The sequence below is a fragment of the Theropithecus gelada genome, chromosome 20 (genome assembly GCF_003255815.1).
Source record: "Theropithecus gelada isolate Dixy chromosome 20, Tgel_1.0, whole genome shotgun sequence".
In the NCBI taxonomy this organism is placed as follows: Eukaryota; Metazoa; Chordata; class Mammalia; order Primates; family Cercopithecidae; genus Theropithecus; species Theropithecus gelada.
In genome coordinates, this window is record NC_037688.1 from 25,851,461 (window position 1) to 25,867,720 (window position 16,260).

General features: G+C 44.3%; 1 protein-coding gene and 1 pseudogene across 5 annotated transcripts in view; both read left to right on the forward strand.

The window, feature by feature from the left end:
- The window catches only part of DUS2 (dihydrouridine synthase 2), a 93,487-nt gene that overhangs the window by 53,334 nt on the left and 23,893 nt on the right, over positions 1-16,260 (forward strand). For 3 of the 4 annotated variants that reach the window (XM_025370239.1, XM_025370238.1, XM_025370237.1), the window contains 4 exons: positions 7,291-7,336; positions 11,283-11,374; positions 12,206-12,249; positions 13,917-13,977. In XM_025370239.1, the coding sequence (XP_025226024.1) occupies positions 7,291-7,336; positions 11,283-11,374; positions 12,206-12,249; positions 13,917-13,977 (243 nt within the window). The remainder of the gene's footprint in view (positions 1-7,290; positions 7,337-11,282; positions 11,375-12,205; positions 12,250-13,916; positions 13,978-16,260) is intronic. The other variant, XM_025370240.1, reaches the window with a different exon arrangement.
- LOC112614099 lies at positions 14,740-15,199 on the forward strand (annotated as a pseudogene). Its single transcript, XR_003117041.1, has one exon. The product of XR_003117041.1 is annotated as a 60S ribosomal protein L31 pseudogene (transcript).

The window sequence follows — 16,260 nt, forward strand, 5'->3', positions numbered from 1 at the left end:
GGGTCTGAGGTCTTGTAAAAAATCAATTAATCATAGATGTTTTGATTTATATCTGGACTCTCATTTCTGTTTTGCTGGTCTGTATGTCTACCTGTATGCCAGTACCACAGCCTTTTTTTTTTCTTTCTTCTTACTGGTGAATTGAGGACACAACACAGTCTTGATTATTGTAGCTTGGTAGATTTTAAGATCGGGAAGTATACATTCTCCAACTTTGTTCTTCTCTTTCAAGATTGTTTTGTCTAATCTGGGTTTTTTGCATTGCTATATGAATTTTAGGATCAGCTGGTCAATTTCTGCCAGAAAGGCAGCTGGGATTTTGATAGAGTTTGCATTGGATCTGTAGATTAGTTTAGGGATTATTGCTGTCATAACAATATTTAGTATTCCAGTCCATGAACATGAGATGTCTTTATTTAGGTATTCTTTAATTAATTAATTTTTTTTTTTTTTTTTTTTAGATGAGGTCTCACTCTGTTACTCAGACTGAAGTACAGTGGCATGATCTCAGCTCACTGCAACCCCTGCCTCCTGGGCTCAAGCCATCCTCCTGCCTCAGCCTCCTGAGTAGATGGGACTATAGCCATGCACCACCCCACATGGCTAATTTTTGTATATTTTTGTAGAACTGGGGTTTTCACCGTGTGGCCCATGCTGGTCTCGAACTCCTGATCTCAAAGTGATCTGTCTGCCTAGGCCTCCCAAAGTGCTGGGATTAAAAGCATGAGCCATTGGGCTGGGTCAGATCTTCTTCAATTTCTTTCAATAGTGTTTCATAGTTTTCAGTATGTGAGTCTTATACTTCTTTTTTTGAATTATTTCTTATGTGTTTTATTTTTATTTATTTTTTATTTTTTGAGACACAGTCCCACTCAGTTGCTCAGGTTGAAGTGCAGTGGCGCAATCTTGGCTCCCCGCAACCTCCGCCTCCCGGGCTCAGGCCATTCTCCTGCCTCAGCCTCCCGAGTAGCTGGGATTACAGGTGCCCACCACCATGCCCGGGTAATATTTATGTTTTTAATAGAAACAGGGCTTCACCATGTTGGCCAGGCTGATCTTAAACTCCTGACCTCAGGCAGTCTGCCTACCTCGGCCTCCCAAAGTGCTGGGAATATAGGTGTGAGCCACTGTGCCCAGCCGTTTTATTCTTTTAGCTGTTATTACAAATGGAATTTCTTAATTTCAGTTTTGGATTGTTCATTATATAAAATATAATTGATTTTTGTGTATTGATCTTGTGTCCTTGACCTTGCTGAACTTGTTTATTAGCATGTATTTTCTCTTTCTGTCTCTCTGTGTCTCTAGTGTGTGTGTGGGTGGGGGAAACTTCCATAGGCTTTCTATATACAAGATCACATCGGCCCGGCGTGGTGGCTCACACCTGTAATCCCAGCACTTTGGGAAGCTGAGGTGGGTGGATCACCTGTGGTTGGGAGTTTCAGACCAGCCTGGCCAACATGATGAAACCCCGTCTCTACTAAAAAAAAATACAAAAAATTAGCCAGGCATGGTGGTGGACGCCTGTAATCCCAGCTACTAGGGAGGCTGAGGCAAGAGAATCGCTTGAATCCAGGAGGCAGAGGTTGCAGTGAGCCGAGATCGTGCCACTGCACTCCAGCCTAGGCAACAAGCGCGAAACTCCGTCTTAAAAAAAAAGCAAGAAAAAGATCACATCATCTGCAAATATAGTTTTACTTTTTCCTTTCTTTTTTTTTTTTTTTTTTTGAGACGGAGTCTGGCTCTGTCGCCCAGGCTGGAGTGCAGTGGCCGGATCTCAGCTCACTGCAAGCTCCGCCTCCCGGGTTCACGCCATTCTCCTGCCTCAGCCTCCCGAGTAGCTGGGACTACAGGCGCCCGCCACCTCGCCCGGCTAGTTTTTTGTACTTTTTAGTAGAGAAGGGGTTTCACCGTGTTAGCCAGGATGGTCTCGATCTCCTGACCTCGTGATCCGCCCGTCTCGGCCTCCCAAAGTGCTGGGATTACAGGCTTGAGCCACCGCGCCCGGCCCCTACTTTTTCCTTTCTAATGTGAATGCCTTTTATTTTATTTTATTTTTCTGCTTAATTGTCCTGGCTGGAACTTTCTTTTCTTTTTTTTTTTTTGAGACGGAGTTTTGCTCTTGTTGCCCAGGCCGTGGACTGGAGTGCAATGGCATGATCTCGGCTCACTGCAACCTCCGCCTCCTGGGTTCAAGTGATTCTCCTGCCTCAGATTTCCGAGTAGCTGGGATTACAGGCATGCACCACTATGCTCGGCTAATTTTTGTATTTTTAGTAGATACAGAGTTTCACGATGTTAGTCAGGCTGGTCTTGAACTCCTGAGCTCAGGTGATCCACTGCCTTGGCCTCTCAAAGTGCTGGGATTACAGGCATGAACCACTGTGCCCAGCCTGGAACTTTCAATATAGTGTAGATTATAAGTGACAAGAGTAGATATACTTGTTTAGTTCCTGTTCTTAGGGGGAAAGCTTTGTTTTTCATCATTTAATATGTTGTTAGCTGTGGGTTTTTCATAGATGCCTTCAGCAAGTAAAGAAAGTTTTTTTCTATTCCTAGTTTGTTGAGTGTTTTTATCATGAAAGAGTGTTGGATTTTGTCAGAAAATTTTTGTGTTTATTGAGAAGATCATGTGGTTTTTGCTTTTTATTCCATTGATATGGTGCATTATATCAGTTGATTTTTGGGTTTTACACCAACCGGGGATAAATCCTACTTGGTCATGGTATAGAATCTTTTTATGTGTTGCTGGACTTGGCTTGCTAGTATTTTGTTATGGATTTTTTGTTTTTGGTCTTTATGAGAAATATTGATTATTATATTTCTTTTCTTGTGATGCCTTTGGTTTTGGTACCAGGGAAATGTTGGCCTCAATTAATGAGTTTGAAAGTGTCAGCTGGGTGCAGTGGCTCACACCCGTAATTCCAGCACTTTGGGAGGCGAAGGTGGGTGGATCACGAGGTCAGGAATTCGAGAACAGCCTGGCCAACATGGTGAAACCCTGACTGTACTAAAAATACAAGAAAAGATTAGCTGGGCGTGGTAGTGCACACCTGTAATCCCAGATACTTCGGAGGCTGAGGCAGGAGAATTTTTTGATTCTGGGAGGCAGAGATTGCAGTGAGCTGAGATTGAGCCGCTGTACCCCAGCCTGGGTGACAGAGTGAGACTCTGTTTCAAAAAAAAGAAAGTGTTACCTCTTTTTCTGTTATTTGGAAGAGTTTGTGCAGGATTGGTCCTTTAATCATTTGGTAGAATTTACCGGTAAGGCATTTGGTCCTGAGCTTTCCTTTGTGGGAAACTTTATTTTTAAAAATTTTTTTTTTTTTTTTTTTTGAGACGGAGTCTCGCTCTGTCGCCCAGGCTGGAGTGCAGTGGCCGGATCTCAGCTCACTGCAAGCTCCGCCTCCCGGGTTCACGCCATTCTCCGGCCTCAGCCTCCCGAGTAGCTGGGACTACAGGCGCCCGCCACCTCGCCCGGCTAGTTTTTTGTATTTCTTAATAGAGACGGGGTTTCACCCTGTTAGCCAGGATGGAAAAATTTTTTTGAGATGGAGTCTCACTTTGTTGCCCAGCAGGCGGGAGTTCAGTGGTGTGATCTCGTCTTACTGCAACCTCCGCCTCCCAAGTTCATGCGATTTTCCTGCCTCAGCCTCCTGAGTAGCTGGGATTACATGTGCCCACCACCACACCTGGCTGATTTTTGTATTTTTAGTAGAGACGGGGTTTCATCATGTTGGCCAGGCTGGTCTTGAACTCCTGACCTCAGGTGATCCGCCCTCCTTGGCCTCCTGAAGTGCTAGGATTACAGGCGTGAGCCACAGTCCCTGGCCTGGGAAACTTTTTAATTTTAAAATGTACTCTTATTTTCAAAATTTTAGATTCAGGGGTGTATATGAGGATTTGTTACAAGGGCACCATGTGTGATGCTGAAGCTTTGGGCTTCTATTGATCCTGTCACCCAGATAGTGAACATAATACCCAATAGGATGTTTTTCATCGCTTGCCCCCTCTCTGCTTCCTGCCTTCCGAAGTCTCCAGTATCTGTTGTTCCCATCTTTATGTTCGTGTGTACCCAATGCTTAGCTCCCGCTTATAAGTGAGAACATATGTTATTTGGGTTTGTTTCTGTATTAATTTGCTTAGGATAATGGTTGCCAGCTGCATCTATATTGCTGTAAAGTACATGATTTCATTCATTTTTTTTTTTTTTTTTTGAAACGGAGTCTCCCTCTGTTGCCCAGGCTGGAGTGCAGTGGCATGATTTCAGCTCACTGTAGCCTCCGCCTCCCGGGTTCAAGCAATTCTGCTGTCTCAACCTCCCCAGTAGCTGGGATTACAGGCCCGTGCCACCACGCTCGGCTAATTTTTGTTGGCATAAGCCAACTGTGCCCAGCATTAATTTCTTGTTTTAGGTCTGTTCCCATTTTTTATTTCTTCAGTCAGATTCAGTAGTGTGTGTCCATTTCATGTAGGTTATCTAATTTTTTGGCATACAATGGTTTATATTATTTCCTTATAATCCTTTTTATTTCTTTAAGATCAGAAGTAATGTTTTCTCTCTCATTCTGATTTTATTTATTTATTTTTTTTGAGATGGGATCTTGCTCTGTTGCCAGGCTGGAGTGCAGTGGCGCCATCTCGGCTCACTACAACCTCCGCCTCCTGGGTTCAAGCGATTCTCCTGCCTCAGCCTCCCAAGTAGCTGGGATTACAGGCACACGCTACCACACCCAGCTAATTTTTGTATATTTAGTAGAGATGGGGTTTCACCATGTTGCCTGACCTCATGATCCGCCCACCTCAGCCTCCCAAAGTGATGGGATTACAGGCGTGAGCCACCGCGCCTGGCCTCTCTCATTCTGATTTTAATAATTTGAGTCTTCTCTCTTTTTTTCCACTGGTAGTCTAGCTAAGAGTTTGTCAGTTTTGTAGATATTCTCAAATAACAAAGTATTTTTGTTGTTGTTGTTGTTGTTGTTGTTGTTTTTTCGCGAGATGGAGTCTTGCACTGTCGCCCAGGCTGGAGTGCAGTGGCGCGATCTCAGCTCACTGCAACCTCTGCCTCCTGGGTTCAAGCAATTCTCCTGCCTCAGCCTCCTGAGTAGCTGGGATTACCACCATGGCCAGCTAATTTTCGTATTTTAGTAGAGATGGGGTTTCACTATGTTGGCCAGGGTGGTCTTGAACTCCTGACCTCAAGTGAGCTGCCTGCCTCGGCCTCCCAGAGTGCTGGGATTAGACATGAGCCACCGTGTCCAGTGTGTTTTCTTTTTAAGACAGGTGTCGGCCAGGCGCGGTGGCTCAAGCCTGTAATCCCAGCACTTTGGGAGGCCGAGACGGGAGGATCACGAGGTCAGAAGATCGAGACCATCCTGGCTAATACGGTGAAACCCTGTCTCTACCGGGCGAGGTGGCGGGTGCCTGTAGTCCCAGCTACTTGGGAGGCTGAGGCAGGAGAATGGCGTAAACCCGGGAGGCGGAGCTTGCAGTGAGCTGAGATCCGGCCACTGCACTCCAGCCCGGGCGACAGAGCGAGACTCTGTCTCAAAAAAAAAAAAAAAAAAAAAAAAGACAGGTGTCACTCTGTTGGCCAGGGTGGTATGCAGTGGCACAATGACAGCTCACTGCAACCTTGACCATCTGGGCTTAAGTGATTCTCCTGCCTCAGCATCCCATGTAGCTGGGACCACAGGCACATGCCACCACGCCCAGCTGTTTTAAAAATTTTTTGTAGAGACAAGGTCTCACTTTGTTGCCCAGGCTGGTCTTGAACTCCTGAGCTCAAGCAATCCTCCCGCTTCAGTTTTCTAAAGTGTAGGGATTACAGACGTGAGCCATCATGTCTGGCCAGAGTTTGTTGTTGTTTGTTTGCTTAGTGACTATTCTGAACTAATTTTGTAAGGCCTGTGTTCTTTGCCATGTGTGGCCTATAAAGTTCTCCTGGGTTAGCTTAATTGTTAGCTAATGTTTGGACAGAGATTTCTGTAAATACTTGGAACCAATAAACTTCCCAATCTTTGATGTGATACATGTCTTACGTTTTCCTGTTCCACTCCCTACCAAAGCTCAGTTTGGCTACTGAATTTATTTTTATAAGCACAGGCCATTCAGTCCTTCCTACTTGTCCACTTGCCTTGTTGCCTGTCCCTGCAACTAGGATGACTGGCTACCGGGACTCTGAGTTGGGCTCTGCCCATCCCTTGGGATGCCACACTGATTTATGGGGGTTGGATGTCAACCATATCCGAACTGCTTGGTTGTGGTGATTTGTTTGTTCAGGCCTAGTGGGCATCAGATATTTGATGACCTGAATACTGCATGGAGAGAATGGCCACAGAAACACCTAGAGCATTTCTTAACCTGATGGTGGGTATGCTGGGGTAAGTCCCATGGACACTATGGGGATTCTTTCGCCATTGTCCCTAGGTACTCCCATGAGTGAGTAGGAGGTCATTGTGCTCACCTGGCTGGGGTTGTGACCTGCTGGGGCTCACAGGGAGTCAGTGTGGGGGTTAGTACTAGGAGTGAGTGCCTCTTCTTTTCTTTTCTGGACCCCCAGAATCCATGGGCATGAACTTCTGGGCAGTGTGACAGGTGTGTGCTGAGATTATGATAGAGCAAAGCAGAACAGTCTTGTCTCCAATTAAGAATTAGAGAATCTCAGTGCTCCGGCAGATAGGAGATTTTCCTCCATTTTTGTGATGTGATTTTGAAGAAACCCCCCTTTTTCTTTCTTTCCTGAGTCTGAGTATCTCCAGAGTTGAGCACCTCACCCTTTTCATTTCCACATAGTGTGACCCATGTTGGATAGAGGTTTTAGACTTTTCTTTCCTGTGTTCATCTCAGATCTTCCTCCCTTTGCTTCTATTCACTGGTTCCAGTTTTGTTCTTGGATGTTTCTTAGGAGCCCTTCAATGCCTGCCCTTTGCTTAGGGATAGGTGGGATATTCTTTGATGGGGTGAACTTCTGCTGAGACCAGTAGGTGAGAAAAATTTCCAGGTAACTACATCCTGGATGATTATCGTCTTTCTGGCTAAGTGGTTCATTCATTCTAGGCTCCAAACATCTCCAAGTTTCCTGGGAAGAGCAGCTAATTTAGGGTAGCTCACTCTGGCTCCTGCTTGCCATACTTGGGTGGGGAGGATAGCACTACATGTCCCAAAAGCTGTGGTTTATTGTTGGTAGTAGGGCGACTGGCCAAGCGATCCTCATTGGGTGTGTGATGAAAATCCTTCATGCCCAGAGCCTACATGTTCAGGACTGACAAGCGTCCTCTGATTCCTCTGCAGGAGCTGATCGACCTCAAGATGATTCAGTGCAAGAGAGTTGTCAATGGTGAGTACAGATCTGGCTTCAGACTGATGCATGTGCCCTGCTGGGCTCAAGCAGCACTGCCACTGCCCTTGCCTGGGGTGAAAGTGTCTTGCCTGGCTTCATTGAGTAATTTTGTAGATCAGATGCTCCCTTGAGAGCAGTCACTGATCTCCAGAGGCCATGACAAAAAGCCTGATGTGAAACGGGCTAAGAGTGCCTTTCACTCACAGGCTTGCTGGCATAGAAATCACCATGTATTATAGCATAGGAGGAACTCTAGGAGCTTTGGAGTCAGGATGGCTTTAGCATTGGCCCTGGCTTGGCCACTTGCTAGGTGTGTGACCTTGGGCAGGCCATATGACCTCTGTCTGCCTCAGTTACTTTATCTGTAAGATGAAATCATAGTCTTTGCTTTACTGAAATCATAGGGTTGGAGTGAGGACCAAATAAGATAAGGTACATGTAAGTGCTGTGGACACCCTGTGCTCTGTGCAAATATGATTGTGATGAATTGTAGTTTTGCTGATACTTTATTGATGAGGCTGATTCTGCTTTGATTAGAGTTGTGGTATATTCCTTGAGGTTTTTGATACATATGTATATGCTCGTGAAATCCTTTTTTTTTTTTTTTTTTTGAGATGGGATCTCCCTCTATTCGGAGTGCAATGGCACAGTCTTGGTTCACTGCAACCTCTGCCTCCCAGGTTCAAGCAATTCTCCTGCCTCAGCCTCCCAAGTTGCTGGGATTACAGGGGCATGCCACCACACCCAGCTAATTTTTGTATTTTTAGTAGAGAAGGGGTTTCACCATGGTGGCCAGGCTGGTCTTGAACTCCTGACCTCATGATCCACCTGCCTTGGCCTCCCAAAGTGCTGGGATTACAGGTGTGAGCTGCCACACCTGGCTGAATTGTTTTAAATGTATATATTTTTTTCTGTGTGATAAAAAATTCAATATTACAGATCTGTATAACCTAGAAAATGAAAATCCTCCATAATCCTCTACCTAAAGAGGTAATCAGAAAGAGAAATAATGTATGTTTTTCTATACATATAGTAAATAATGTGTGTGTACAAAATATGACATGTTTATCCCTCTTCTAGGTCAAAGATAAGGAGAAAAAATTGTATCTGTATCTATATCTATATCATCTATCTCTCCACCCCATGAGATCATACAACACATGTTGTTTTGCCATTTGCTTATCTACTAGGTCATTTGCCCATGTCAGTACCTAGGGGCAACTATGTCAGAATTGATTTTACCAGAGCCTTAACAGGGGTTCCCAGTGTTTTGCTGTTATAAACAGAGTTGCATTATAAATACGCAAAGATTTTGTGGTTCTTCTCTCACACATCTTACTGCCAGTCATGAGCTGTCGTTGTCAGTGATCACTTTGATTACCTCTCTCAACATGTCACGCCTTTACCCCACCCTAAAAACCTTCTCATCTGTTTAGTGCTGGGATGATAATAACACCGTCCATGTATGGAAATGCTTTAAGTGCGTCAAAGATCTCATTTATTTCTAAAGACAGCCTTTGAGGTAGGCATATTCTCCCATCTGCCATGTTCAGTCTTTTTCATGTCTAGTGATCTTTGAAAGGTAATAATGGTCGCAACTATTTGTGGAGCTTCTTTAGGAAGCTGACAGATAAAATACAGTTGCTTCTCATTATGCACAGTTGTTGTTTCTGTAAAGTTGCTTTAAACATCAGATGAGCAGATACTGAACCACTGACCCTGGGGGAAACAAAGGTTTAGGTTTGTGCAAACCTCTGGTCATACTTTCATCAACTCGTCAGTCCATAACTTTTGTTATGTGTTTCTTTGTTTTTGTTTGGTTTCTTTTTTGTGACCAGGTCTCACTCTATTGCCCTGGCTGGAGTGTAGTGGTGTGAGCATAGATCACCGCAGCCTCAAACTCCTGGGCTCAAATGATCATCCTGCCTCAGCCTTCCAAGTAGCTAGGACTTCAGGTGCACACCTTCATGCCCAGCCAATTTTTAAATTTTTTGTAGAGATGGGGTTCTTGCTGTGTTCCCCAGCTGGTCTCAAACTCCTGGCCTCAAGTGATCCCCCTGCCTCAGCCTCCCAAAATACTGGGATTACAGGACTGAGCCATCACACCAGCCATGTGTTTCTGTTTAAAGGCATATTATTTAATATATACCATTGATTCGCTAACATTGAACTCCCTAACATGGGTAATTGTGCTATAATTTCAGGCCTAAACAAAGCTTATTCAAGATGTATATTTTCTCCGTAAGGCCCATGACAGTCTTCTTGTGCTTAGGAACATTAGACAGCATTTCAGCAGTATGGTTGGGACCATTTTATTTTATTTTTTTTGAGATGCAGTCTCACTCTGTAGTCCAAACTAGAGTGCAGTGGCGCGATCTTGGCTCACTGCAACTCCGCCTTCCCAGCTCAAGAGATACTTGTGCCTCAGCCTTCCAAGTAATTGGGACTACAGGTATGCACCACCACACCCAGCTAATTTTTTGTGTGTGTGTTTCAGTAGAGACTGAGTTTTACCATGTTGCCCAGAGTGGTTTCGAACTCCCTGACCTCAGGTAACCCACCTGCCTTGGCCTACCAAAGTGCTGGGATTACAGGTGTGAGCCACCGCACCTGGCCACTTGGGACCATTTTAAACAGTGAGATCACCAACAAAAAGCATAAACATGCAGAAATGTGGCATGAAATATACCACAAAAGGGCCACTTGTTGACAGTATGAGAGCTGAAGGGAGAAGACAGAGCATCACCTTGTTTGACCTCAGCTGGGAACATGCACAACGGGCAACTCAAAACTTTCACCACTCTGTTCCTGTCGTTGGATGACCATGAAAACATCACAAGTATTGATTTTGGGGTCACGAATAAATGTTAGCAAATAAGCACATTTGCAAATATGCAACTATGAATAGTATAGGAGACTGATGTTATATAGTAACCTTCCACTAGCAGCACCTGTCTCACTGTAAGTAAATAGTAAATTTGCTGAACTTCAGAGTGATGTTTTCTGGGAAAATTTGGGCCAAAACTGAAACAGACAAACATTTTTTTTTTTGAGACAGAGCTTCCCTCTGTTGCTCAGGCTGGAGTGCAGTGGCACAATCTCAGCTCACTGCAACCTCTGCCTCCCAGGTTCAAGCGATTCTCCTGCCTCAGCCTCTTGAGTAGCTGGTATTACAGGCACCCTCCACCATGCCCAGCAATTTTTTGTATTTTTAGTAGAGATGGGGTTTTGCCATGTTGGCTAGGCTGGTCTTGAACTCCTAACCTCACGTGATCCACCTGCCTTGGCCTCCCAAAGTGCTGGGATTACAGGCGTGAGCTACTGCTACGTATGTACATTTTGTTTCAACTTTTTTTTTCCCCCAAGACGGAGTCTTGCTCTGTCCCCCAGGCTGGAGTGCAATGGCGCAATCTTGGCTCACTGCAGCCTCTGCCTCCCGGGTTCAAGATTCTCCTGCCTCAGCCTTCTGAGTAGCTGGGATTACAGGCACGCCCTACCACGTCCGGCTTATTTTTGTATTCTTAGTAGAGACGGGGTTTCACCATGTTGGCCAGGCTGGTCTCGAACTCTTGACCTCATGATCTGCCTGCCTCGGCCTCCCAAAGTGCCGGATTACAGGTGTGAGCCACCATACCCGGCCCTGTTTTAACATTTTAAACACAGCAAAATGTTAACCACCATTCGGAAAAAGTGCATTAAACACAAACATGCAGTTGAACAAGTAATTGCAAAACGAACAACCATCACCCAGGTCAGGAAATAGACCATTGTCATCATCACAGAAGCCTCCCATGTGCATAGTTATTTTTGGTAAGAATGGTATACATTTAGGATCTCTTTCCCCTCCAAGCTTATACTCTGGCCGTGTTTTCTTCCAGGACTTAGGCTAGGGTTGAATTTGCATCTTCATTGAGTGACGCTATGTGTTTGTGTTTTCTTGCAGAGGTGCTCAGCACAGTGGACTTTGTCGCCCCCGATGATCGAGTTGTCTTCCGCACCTGTGAAAGAGAGCAGAACAGGGTGGTCTTCCAGATGGTGAGAGACGCCATTGCTGCATACCCTCCCGAGTCTCACCATCCCCTGGGATTTCCCAACTCATGCCCTGTGCCAGGCCAGTGTTGAATACCTGGGGTACACTGCACAACGATGGCTTCCTGAAGATCCGCTTTTATGTTTTCCAAAGAGCCAGTCATGAGTAATTACACTATTGGAGACGGTTTATGGAAATCAAACTGTCACAGTCATGTATGCCTCTAGTCTCAAATTTAATTTACTTACTTGTAGGAATTGTCTGTTTGGCATGATTTCTCTATTGTTTTAATCCCTAGCATTGATTACTCAGATCATAGTCTTTGTTTTTATGTAGTGTATATATATTTCTCATAGAAAGAAATTAGGATTTTTCAAGAGTAGTTAAGATTTGTATTTGAGTTGTGATGACTCTATGGTGCTCTTCTGTCACTTTGGGAATTTCTTGGTACTTTTTCAGAAACATCCTGAATGATGTTTAGGTTTCTAAAAAATTGATAATAATGGGTAACCATGTGATAAAGCAAATCTAGCAAAATGTTAATTGTAGAATCTAAATGGTGAGTGTTTGAATGGTCACTATAAAATGTTTTCAAGTTTTTTATATGTTTGGGTGTAATCATAGTATTGATAACATTTTCTCAACCTTCCAAGTCCACCTTTTTCTGCTGGCAGCAAGCTAGTCTAGTGGGCTGGCTGTTTAAGAGAAAGCCAGCCTGACTCTATTATTGGTGTGTGGGGTGTGTGTGTGTGTATGTGTGTGCTGCATGGGTGTGTTTGTCAGTGCATGTGTATCTGTATCAGGGCAGTGGTTGATGCAGCCTCTTGTGTTCCCAGGGGACTTCAGACGCAGAGCGAGCCCTTGCTGTGGCCAGGCTTGTGTAAGTTCTTCCTCCGTCTTTAGCACTGCCTTTGCCTCTCCTTTGAGCTGTGAGGGTTTAATGTCCTGGTGACTTTGGAGTTGACCCACCCTTCTGCCTCCTAGCCCATTACCTTCTATTTCCAGGTTAATAGTGTCTGGTTTCCAGCCAGGCACGGTGACTCATGCCTGTAATCCCAGCACTTTGGGAGGCCAAGGCAGGTGGATCATGAGGTCAAGAGATCAAGACCATCCTGGCCAACATGGTGAAACCCTGTCTCTACTAAAATTACAAAAATTAGCCGGGTGTGGTGGTACACACCTGTAGTCCCAGCTGCTCACGAGGCTGAGGCAGGAGAATCTCTTGAACCCGGGAGGCAGAGGTTGCAGTGAGCTGAGATTGCACCACTGCACTCCAGCCTGGTGACAGAGCAAGACTCCGTCTTAAAAAAAAAAAAGAGTGTCTGGTTTCCTTCTGTTTGTGGCATCCAAGGGCTGGCCTGGAACTCATGTGTACCCTCAGTGCCTTAGATCTCAGAGACCCTCTATGCGTATTGTGGGGAGCTGTTTTTTTGTAGTTATTCATGAAACTCCCTTTCCAGGGACCCCAATGACTATGAGTCCTAAAGCTTTAAGTATCAAAGTATAGGTAAGACATATTGCTTCCTGAATTAACAAAGACAGGAAACCTGGGGAACACAGGCAGACCTCATCTCTACAGAAAATGTGGTGCATGCCAGTGGACTCAGCTACTTGGAAGGCTGACGTGCAAGGATCACTTGGGCCCAGGCTGCAGTGAGCCTCCATTGCGCCACTGGACTCCAGCCTGGGGAACAGAGTGAGACCCTGTCTCAAAAACAAAAACAAAGGCAGGAGAGTGCGCTATAGTTTGTGATAGGTTTTGAAGTTAAGACAGATCTGGTTTGGAATTCTGATTTTGCTACTTGTTAACTGTGTGACCTGAGATAAGTTACTTAACCTTAATGAGAACCTAGTTTTCTCACCTATAAAATAGTGCTACCAACCTCTGACATAGGGAAAGGTAAATGAAGTAATGTATGTAAATGTCTTTGCAGCATGTGGTACATAATGAGATCTTAGTAAGTGTTAGCTATTGTTATCATTACAAAGAGAGTGAGAGGGAACTCAGGCAGTTATTGCTGCTGATCACGGACTATTAACATGTATTAATATTTAGGTTGATGCAAAAGTAATTGCGGTTTTTGCCATTACTTTCAGTGGAAAAAACCACAATTACTTTTGCACCAACCTAATACATACCAGACAGTGCTAGAACTTCCACCAGAAGCTGTCGTCTGGGAAAGGGCTCTTAGGCTCATGTCACTTTTCTGCATTGACAAATGACTTTTACTATTTCAGCCAAGTTCAGTGTGCCCATCTAGTTATCTGATACAACTCCAAAGTAGCAAAGTCCTCTGCATCTAGCCCTTTGTAAATGTGTGCACACGTTATATCTTTTCTCTGGATTTCTGCTCAGATGAGGCAGGTGCACATTTTAGGGATGGATTTCTTTCCCATTTTTCAGCTTCTGTCATTGGGGGTTGGTGTGTTTCATAGGGTCAGGGACAGGGTAAGAGGTTCATGAGCACAGGCCCATCCATGCCTTTAATTTTACCTTCTTTGCTCTAATTCAATATTTATTACCTTTACTCCTTCATCCTTTTCCAGAGAAAATGATGTGGCTGGCATTGACGTCAACATGGGCTGTCCAAAAGAATATTCCACCAAGGTAAACTGGTTTCTTTATACTCCTAATGTGGGATGTATATTGTAGGATGTAAATGTACAATATAGGATGTACATGTACATGTAAATGTAGGATGCAGATTAAGAGGCTAACAAGACATAATTAAGTATAGTACCTAACTCTGGATTGGATTCTGTACTAGATGGGGGAAATGCTCAAAAAGATATTGTTAGATGAACTGACAAAATTAGAATAGGGACCATAGTATATTAGCTAAATATGCTGTATCAATGTAAACTTGTGAAGATGACTCTTCTGTGGTTATGTAACAGACTATCCCTATTCTTAGAGAATACATGCTGAAATATTTAGGAGTAAGGGGCTATGATATATGTAACTTACCCTCAAATGGTTTATACATATACACACACACTCATATATCACCCACACACATATATAGATTCATAGATTATATATATTTTATTATATATTATATATAAATAATATATATTGTATATGTTATGTATTATATATTACATAATATATAGGTATATTATGTTACATATGATATATATGTATTCCACATATAGTAATACATATATAATATGTAATATATAATTATTACATATATAAATATACATAATTATGTGTGTGTGTATACATATATATATAGAGAGAGAACTCATGCCCAAGTAATAAAACAATGCAAATGTATGGAGAAAAATAGAGTGGACAAGGCTGTGTCTTTTCATGAATAAAACTGAGACACATATCCCAGAAAGCCCAGAGAAGGATTATAAAGAAAAAAAGGGCTTTCCAACTTGGACCCGGCAGAATGGCTCCCGCAAAGAAGGGTGGCGAGAAGAAAAAGGGCCGTTCTGCCATCAATGAGGTGGTGACCCGAGAATACACCATCAACATTCACAAGCGCATCCATGGAGTGGGCTTCAAGAAGCGTGCCCCTCGGGCACTCAAAGAGATTCGGAAATTTGCCATGAAGGAGATGGGAACTCCAGATGTGTGCATTGATACCAGGCTCAACAAAGCTGTCTGGGCCAAAGGAATAAGGAATGTCCCATACCGAATCCGTGTGCGGCTGTCCAGAAAACGTAATGAGGATGAAGATTCACCAAATAAGCTCTATACTTTGGTTACCTATGTACCTGTTACCACTTTCAAAAATCTGCAGACAGTCAATGTGGATGAGAACTAATCGCTGATGGTCAAATACATCAAATAAAGTTATAAAATTGAAAAAAAAAAAAAAAAAAGGGTAAACAACTGAGACATACGTTTAAAAAAAAGAGAGGAGGCTGGGAGTGGTGGCTCACACGTGTAATCCTAGCACTTTGGGAGGCTGATGCAGGAGGATCACTTGATCTCAGGAGATTGAGATGAGCCTGGGCAACAGAGTAAGACATTGTCTTTATAAAAATTCTTAAAAGTTAAAAAAAAAAAAAAGGCCAGGCCTGGTGGCTCATGCCTGTAATCCCAGCACTTTGGGAGGCTGAGGCGGGCAGATCACCTGAGGTCAGGAGTTTGAGACCAGCCTGACCAACATGGTGAAACCCCATGTGTACTAAAATTACAAGCCATTAGCTGGGTGTGGTGGTGTGTGCCTGTAATCCCAGCTACTTGGGAGGCTGAGGCATGAGAATCGCTTGAACCTGGGAGACAGAAGTTGCAGTGAGCCGAGATCATGCCACTGCACTGCAGCCTGGGTGACAAGAGCAAAACTCTGTCTTTAAAAAAAAAAAAAAAAAAAAAAAAAGGCGGATACAGTGCGAATGTTCCCATTGTCATATCAGAAGAAATCAGACTATGGTAGCCCAGAGAAGGGAGTGGAAAGACAGCCTTTAAACTTGGAGTTTTATAGGGAAATGTGGTCCTTGGGCTGAGATTTGGGACCCTGTAAGCAGAGGGTGTGATATAAGCAGGGCCTGGGGATGAATATGAAGTAGACATAGGGAGGCGTGAGTAGCTCGATTTGACCGGAGGTTTGTCCAGTGGAAGATGATGAAGAAGAAGCGGAGTGCGGCCGGGCGCGGTGGCTCAAGCCTGTAATCCCAGCACTTTGGGAGGCCGAGACGGGCGGATCACGAGGTCAGGAGATCGAGACCATCCTGGCTAACAGGGTGAAACCCCGTCTCTATTAAGAAATACAAAAAACTAGCCGGGCGAGGTGGCGGGCGCCTGTAGTCCCAGCTACTCGGGAGGCTGAGGCCGGAGAATGGCGTGAACCCGGGAGGCAGAGCTTGCAGTGAGCTGAGATCCGGCCACTGCACTCCAGCCTGGGCGACAGAGCGAGACTCCGTCTCAAAAAAA